Source organism: Nannospalax galili, unplaced genomic scaffold (assembly GCF_000622305.1).
Source record: "Nannospalax galili isolate Female #2095 unplaced genomic scaffold, S.galili_v1.0 scaffold538, whole genome shotgun sequence".
Lineage (NCBI taxonomy): Eukaryota > Metazoa > Chordata > Mammalia > Rodentia > Spalacidae > Nannospalax > Nannospalax galili.
The window spans coordinates 3,750,050-3,758,320 of record NW_008343842.1 but is presented as its reverse complement, the minus strand read 5'-3'; the positions used below and the strand labels follow the sequence as shown (position 1 = coordinate 3,758,320).

General features: G+C 45.1%; 1 protein-coding gene across 1 annotated transcript in view; it reads left to right on the top strand.

The window, feature by feature from the left end:
* Positions 1-867: 867 nt before the first annotated feature.
* The window catches only part of Znf76 (zinc finger protein 76), a gene marked incomplete in the record, with an annotated part of 20,849 nt that continues 13,445 nt past the window's right edge, over positions 868-8,271 (top strand). Inside the window, 1 exon segment of the mRNA XM_017799887.1 lies at positions 868-1,031. Within this exon segment, the coding sequence (XP_017655376.1) occupies positions 959-1,031 (73 nt within the window).

Below are 8,271 nucleotides of genomic sequence, written 5' to 3'. Positions count from 1 at the left end.
CACCCACCTACATTCAGGCAATACATTCATACACATAAAATGAAAATAGAAAAATTTCGTTAAGAAATTGAAACAGACATGAGGGCAATTAGGAGGCTCTGACCAAGAAAAGGGGCTGCTTGCCTGAAATAAGTAGCTAGACTTTTAAAAATATTTATTTTATGTGTATGTCTGTGTGTGACTGGATGTATGTATGTGCATCACATGCATACAGGTGCTCACAGAGGCCAGAAGAGGGTGTCATCCCCTGGAACTGGAGTTACTGGTAGTCCTGAGTTGCCCAATGTGGGTGCTGGGAACCGAGCTGGGGTCCTCTGCAAGAGCAGCAAGTACCCTTGGCCTGTGAGCCATCTCTTCAGCCCCAGATAGCTAGACTTGTAGGGAGAAAGCACTCAAGGCTGACCCCCATCACTGAATGGATGGAGGGGCCATCCTGGGGGTGAGGATACTGGGTAAGTGAATAGTTCTGGGGAGCAAGGGACATTGTGAATTCTGCTGGGGTCTTGTCCATGTGTTACCTGTAGGGTGATCTCTTAGAGTGATCCACAGTGCCAGGGGGTGGGGTGATTCAGCACAGGAGTGATGTGGAGTGGGCATAGAGAATCAGCAGCAATGGGACTGACCGCCTGCCTCTGACAGGGAGCAAGTTTCAAAGTGGGTTTTGATCAGTAGAGCCCTACTTTACAATCAGTTTGACTGGCATATTTCTATTGTTTAGAATCCATATGTATATTTTGCAACCTTTCCATAGAAACCAACAGTTCTCTTTGAACACTTGGCCTGTGTGTTCTTGGCCAGCCTCACTAGCTGCTTCAGCAGGAGGAAGCTGTACTACTTTTTTACATGATGATGTCCATTTTCTCAGATTGGTGACCCAGAAGTAAATCTCTGACCTCAGCTGTGGCTCTCAGTGGTGGCCAGAAGCCAACTTCATGTCTGAGGGCACGAGCAGATTGACATGGAGAGCTTGGGGCTGCAGACGGTGACCCTCAGTGATGGGACAACAGCCTATGTCCAGCAAGCTGTCAAAGGTGAGTGTTTCCAGGAATGTTAGGGTCCTATCCCTCAGGACTCTGGCCAGTTCCAAAGTCCTCACCACCTGCCCTCCTGCCTGCTTGTCCCCACCCAGTACAGCTTACTGTGTATGTATGTGTACTGATTAAAAGGAAACTCTTTAAAATGAATCCACTTTGGGCAAACTAGAAACCCAGACCACCTGTGGAGTTAAGACCTACCAAAAGCCGAACTCCTTACATGAGGTTCATAAGGTCTGGACCGGGTGAGCTTGGCGCTAGTGTGACCTGCTGTAAGGTGCTCCCAGCTCAGCGTCATCCCTAGACTGTCCTGAGGATCTGCCCTGTACAAGACACCCTTATAGATTCAGAAAGGGGGCATTCAAGCATATACCTCATGCCTTAGTGTTTTACAGTAGTGGGTGCCAGAAGTAAAAATGTTGGATGCACAGGTAAAATTGAACTACAGATAAGAAGCAAATTCTCTAGTAGTGTAAGTGTGTCCTCAAAATTACATGGCGTATATGTATATGAGCATAAGATTAAATACTTTAAAAGTACTAAATAATACCTAGGGACAAACCAGGTGTCTCTCATGCAAATGCTTGCCAGGCATGATGGCGCATGCCTTTAATCCTAGGACTTGGGGAGGCAGAGGCAGGTGGATCTCTATTAGGGCAGCCTAATCTCCATAAGGAGTTCCAGGCCAGCTGGAGCTACAGAGACCCTCTCTCAAAAGGGGAAAAGAAAAAAAATTTAAGCAAATGCTTAAAAAGTGACACTATTGGAATATTTTCATAGACTTAACCTTGATTGACTCTCCCTAATCCAAAACTCATTAGGATTTTGAACATTGCAAATTTTAGATTTTCAGATGAATGATGCTCAACTGGTAATGAAAGCAATTTGTCATTTTTCTGAAATTCAGACTTGCTTGGCAGTCCTGCGTTTTATCCGGCAACCTATTCCCACCATCAAGGAACTTCCAGGCAGATGTGCAGTGAGAAGGGAGTGCTGTTGGGCACAGGGCCTGCGGGCAGGGGTGCATCTCCTGTCTTCCCAGCGTTCTCAGACATGCCCAGTGCTATCTTGTCTTCCTTGAACCACACTGGGCAAACGCTGCCTCATTTGACCTTTGTATTTGACCTTTTCTGGATTCTGTGAACATCAAGTCCTCATGACCACGTCCTGCTGGTTAAGCTGGGCCCACACACCAGAAGTGGGTCTCATTTCAATACATTGCCAAAACAAATTCCCACTGTTAAGTTTAGAGATGTGTTGTTTACTGATTTTATTTAAAATGGTGTTTCCTTATAGCCGGGCGTGGTGGCGCACACCTTTAATCGCAGAACCTAGGTGTCAGAGGCAGGCAGATCTCTGTGAGTTCAAGGCCAGCCTGGTCTACATAGTGAGTTCCAGGATAGCTGAGGCTACAGGGAGACCCTGTCTCAAAAAGATCAAAAAATAAATAAATGAAATGAAATAATTTTTAAAAAAACTTAAATAAAATAAAATGGTGTTTCCTGATAATGACAAAAGACATCCCTGGATGTCATCAGTATGCTCTTGAGGAAGAGATACAGCTTCTGGGAAGGTTCTTGTCATGAATTGTCTATGAGCTCTCTCTCTGTCTGTCTCTCTCTCTCTCTCTATCTCTCTCTCTCTCTGTGTCTCTCTCTCTCTCTGTCTCTCTCTCTCTCTGACAAGGTCTTCCTGTAGTCCAGGCTGGCCTGGAACTCACTGTGTAGACCAGGCTGGCCTGTATCTCACAGAGATCTGCTTGCCTCTGCCTCTTGAGTGCTGGGATTAAGAGTGTTGGCTACTACATTGTTCCCTTAGAGTGGGCCTCTCTACACCTGAAGCCTAATTTCCCACCATAGGTCTTGCTCTACAGTGCAGTCTCTGTGGAGCTGTGTTTTCTTCTTAGACCCCTGTTAGTTCTCACACTAGTTTTCCACTGAGACGTAGTGGTTGAATGATAAAAGTGGTTAACAGCCAGGTGTGATAGCACGGGCCTATAATCTCTGCACTAGGAAGACTGAGACAGAAGGGTCATGCGTTTGAGGCTGTCCTGGCCTGTAGAGCAAGACCAGGCCTCAAAGGAACAAAGCAACAAGAATCAAGTGGAACATCTGGCCTGAGAAAGGCCCCCTCCATCTTTGCTTCTTAAGTTGGGGTCTCTTTGCCTTTCCCCCTCCTGTTTATCTATTTTTCCCATCATTCTTCTTAGCTCTGTTTCCTGCCTCCTCCATGGCATAGTAGTGTCCTCTGATGTGTATGCATCATGTACACACATACACACCCAAATTTCTACTGGCAGCCTCCTCTGAAGCTTTTGGGGAGGTTGTGGGGATAGGGAGCTGAGAATGACCTTGAATTTCTGATCTTTCTGTTTCCACTGCCTCCTGAGTGCTGGGATTATAGGCATGTACCACCATACCTGGTTTATGCTGGTGCTAGGGATGGGACCCAGGACGTTTGCATACTAGGTAAGCACTCCAGCAACTGAGCCACATCCCCAGGCCCCTCCGAAGCTTTTGACTGAAACACTTTTCATCGCTCTCAGCAGGCAGCTAGCTGTCTGGGCCCAGCTTAGCCAGCAGGACAGACCTAATACTGTATGAGACTCATAACTAGATTGATCCTTCAAATGCAAAACTTCAGAGAGTAGAAGAGTTTGCTATTAGTAAGTGACCAAAAGGCTGTTTAAGAAAAGAGATGTGGTCACCCCTTCATGATGGGATACAAGGCCCCTAACCTGCCTCTTTCTATTATAGTCTTTGGTTGCTAGAGGGAATTCTAAGTTCAGATTTCTCCTCAAGTCCCTCTTCTAGCATTGGGTCCACTGCCTGACGTCATTGCCAGTCTGCTGACAGAGCTCTACCGGCACCTTTGTAAGGCAGAAGCAGTGGGAAGTGAGGGCAGTAGGGCTTCCCTTGTCTCTGCTACCTTTGCTCTAGTTCCATCTTACCTGCCTCTGACTGTTATGTTAGCTCCTTTATTCACTGTAGCAGAATACTAAACAACTTAAAGAAGGGTTTATTTTGGTTCATGGTTTCGAAGGGTTCAGTCCATGGTTGCTTGACTCCATGCATTTGGGCAGAATGTCGTGGTAGCTGAAGCATGTGGAAGAGACCGTTAACCATGCAGACTGAAAACAGATTAAAAACAGATATAATGTGGGACATGATGGTGCATGCCTAGATCTCTGAGCAAGTTCCAGACCAGCCGAGGCTACAGGGAGACCCTGTCTCAAAAAAAACAAAATAAACAAAGAACAACAACAAAGGTTATAAAAGGGGACCAGGGCGTGATACAGCCCCCAAATTCATACTCCAAGTGAACTACTTCTTCCAACTAGGCAGAAACTTCGTACTCTTTGACCACCTCCAAAGGAATATAGTAATTCATCAGATAAATCCATTCATTAGGTCAGAGCTCTTAAGATCCAATAACTTCCCCAAAACCCATCAGCTAGCAATGAAACCTCTAATACTGTGGATATGTGGACATTTCATACTCTATAATAATCCATCCCGGACCCCCAGAGGCTCATAATACAAAATGCATTCAATCCATCCTCAAGTCCTGATGGATTCAAGTGTTCACGGATGGGGAGATGATTCAGTAGGTAAAGTGCTGTGTGAATATGAGGACCTGAGTTCAAATCCTCTTGCTGGAATGTAAGAGGATTGGCTCTCTAGTCCATTTTTCAGTCCTTGTTCCCCTCTGAAACCACGTGAGCCTGGCCTCAACTGACCACATCCTCTCAGAATCCTGGTCTTCATTCCCATAGGAACTTCCCATTAAGTTCTACTTACGGCATCTTAGGTTTTTTCTCTTCCAAATTCCCTGGATCACAAACCAGATCCCAAGGCTAAAAATCCACATTGTCATATAGTCACAGCAACTGTCCTGATTCTCTGGTACCCATTTTCTGTATGAGTTCATTTTATAGTGCTGTGATGAAATACCTTACATAAACAACTTCAAGACGAGATTGATTTGAGTTTGTGATTGTAGGGCATTTGGTCCATGGTCACTTGTCCCATGTGCTTGCGTAGGACATATGGCAAAAGAGAGCTGCTCACCTCATGGTGGGCGGGAAGTCTGAGACAGGAAGGAACCAAGGAAAAGATACCGCCCTTAAGAACACATCCCAGAGATCTGCTTCCTTCAACTGGGCCCGACCTCCTAAGGTTCCCAGTACTTCCCAAAGTAGAAGATATTTGATATTCAAACCGCAGCAGCTCGGTTGTGTGTGGCTATGTAACAGACACACTTGTACTGCACATAACCATACCACACAACTGAGCATACCCCAAGAAAACTCATGCTGGGGCAAATTTGGGGATTCCCCTGATGGGGAAATGTCAGCAGACAACTGAGTCAAGAGAAGCCGGTTTGTGTTTTTCTTCCCTTATAGGGCCTCAGATTCCTAAATCTGAAACTTCTAAAGAAAGGGAGCAGAACTCGGTCTCCCCTTCCTCCTTCCCTCCCTTTTCTTCCTCCCTTCTGCCCTCTCAGAATCACTGGACCCTGAGCAGGGAACATCTGATTCTGATTCCAAGAGCCAGCTAGGTGTAATAGTATATTCCTATAAGCCCAGGTGTACTAGTGCATCCCTGTAAGCCCAGGTGTAATAGTGCATCCCTATCAGCCCGGTGTACTAGTGCATCCCTATCAGCCCAGGTGTACTAGTGCATCCCTATAAGCCCAGGTGTAATAGTGCATCCCTATCAGCCCAGGTGTAATAATGCATCCCTATCAGCCCAGGTGTACTAGTGCATCCCTATCAGCCCAGGTGTGATAGTGTATCCCTATAAGCCCAGAACTTGAGGCGAAAGCAGGAAGATCAGAGAAGTCAAGGTTACCCTCAGCTACATAAGGAGTTTGAGGCCAGCTTGAGCTATATGAGGGCCTGTCTCAAAAAAAAAAAAAAAAAAAAAAAACTTGACAAAAAAGCTAAGAGCCTGTTAGAAGTGCTTACAGGGAAGGGTAATATTTTAGGACCCACGTAGCCTTGATACTTACACTGCTTGTTTGTTATCTGTGTAAGTCAATTTTTTACTAGAAAATTGAAATGAAAATAACACAGATGAGGGGCTAGAAACATAACTTAGTTTGTAGAGTGCCTGCCTGTATATGCAAGCCCTGGGTTTGTTCCCCAGCACCAGATAGAGGAGGTGTGGTGGCATACACTTATAATCTCAGCATTTAGGACATAGAGGCAGGAGTTCAGGGTCATCCTCGGCTACAGAGTGAATTTGAGACGATCCTGGGCATTATGAGACCCTGTCTCAGAGAAAAGAAAGACACAAGATCACAGATAAGCTGGAACATGGCAGCACACACCCGGAAGCCTGGGTGGGAGTGCAACACATTGAGAGTTTGTCTCAAAAACTCAAGGGGTAGCATGTAGCTCATGGGTAAAGCACTTGCCTAGCATGTATAATGCTAGGTTCAATCTCCAGCACTGAAAAAGAAAAAAGACCCCCTGGCATGATGGTGCATGCCTGTAATCTTAGCATTTGGAAGGCAGAAACAGGAGACTCACAGTAAGTTTGAGGTCCATTTAGTCTTCATAGCAAATTCCAGGCCAGACAGGGCTACAAAGTGAGACTCTGGCTCCAGTAATGGCAGGTCGGGGGCAGTGGGGGTGGTATTGCATAGCTCAGTTAAGGAAACGACTCAAAAGTGAAATGAGGTGAGTGAGATTGGTCTTAAAAGTGTACCTAACAACATGATGGTCACATTAAAGCTGGGTAAATGTCTCACATGGTAAAGCACTTGCTGTACAAGCATGAGGACCCAAGTCTGATCCCCAGCACCTACATGAAAACCAGGTTGCAGTGGCATGCGCTTATAATCCCAGTGCTGGTCTGCCAGCCTAGCCTAATCTGGGAGCTCCTGGCCAAGAAACCTTGTCTGGAAACAGGCAAACTGGGTGAAGGTTTCCAGAGAAACAGCACCTGAGACTGACCTCAGGCCTCCACAAGCATACATATACACACAAATGCACACATATACACACACCTTACACACAAAGTAGTCACACATAGCTCCCTATTGGTTTACTACCATGTGTTTTAACATTTTATTGAAGGTTTCCAGAGAAACAGCACCTGAGACTGACCTCAGGCCTCCACAAGCATACATATACACACAAATGCACACATATACACACACCTTACACACAAAGTAGTCACACATAGCTCCCTATTGGTTTACTACCATGTGTTTTAACATTTTATTACACACATACACAATACACACACACACACGTATATAAATGATAAATCTTTAAAGAACAGATGAATGGTAGCAAAGGCAGAATGGTGTATTGAAGACCTGTGAAGTGGAGAAACAAGTCCACCACTATAAGATTTGTAGACTCATAGACGAGTGTTACCATTAAAGAACAATTAACAAATATGGAGCGCTTACTACATGCCTAGACCTTCCCTGTCGCTATGCTCACAGTTTAAACTTGTTCAGTCTCTATGGTGATTGGGCAAGGCAGGTAGCTATCATCAGAACCCCTGAGCTGTGGGAAGAGAATTAGACCCAGTTCATCAAGCTAGTAAGTGAGAGAACTAGGATTCTGACCCAGGTAGCTGCCTCCAAAGCTCTCTCTCTGAACTCCAAGGTTATGCTGCTTCTCAAAGAAGAGTGTTTATCCTTAAATATCAACTGAGGACCAGCTTTCGCTAGCTATGCTTAGAAAACAGTAAGATGCTATTATGATTGCTAAGACATCTTTATTTAAATTTGTGAGTTACTGAAGTGATGAATTTCATTATGGCATTTCCAGGCATGTATAGAATAATGATTCTTTTATTCATCCACTTCCTCCTTGCCCAACTCTACAATTCCCCTCTTGCTGGTCCCTCTCCTCCTCCTAAATACTCTGCCTGTTCACTTTCATCACTTGAATTCCATCATCCTCTTTTAAAAACTAATTAATTAATGTCTATGTATATGAGTGTTTTGCCTGCATGTATGTATGTGCAATGTTTGTGGAGGCCAGAAAAGGGTGTCAGATGCTCTGGAAATAGAGTTACAGTTGTTAGCCACCATATGGGTGCTGGGAACTGAACCTGGGTCCTCTGTAAGAGCAGCCGTCTCTCCAGCACCCCTCATCCTCTTTTTAAACTCTATCCTAAGATCTCCACCTCCTTTCTCATGATTCACTGTCTACTTTCATTACACACACACACACACACACACACACACACACACACACCTTCCAAGAGAA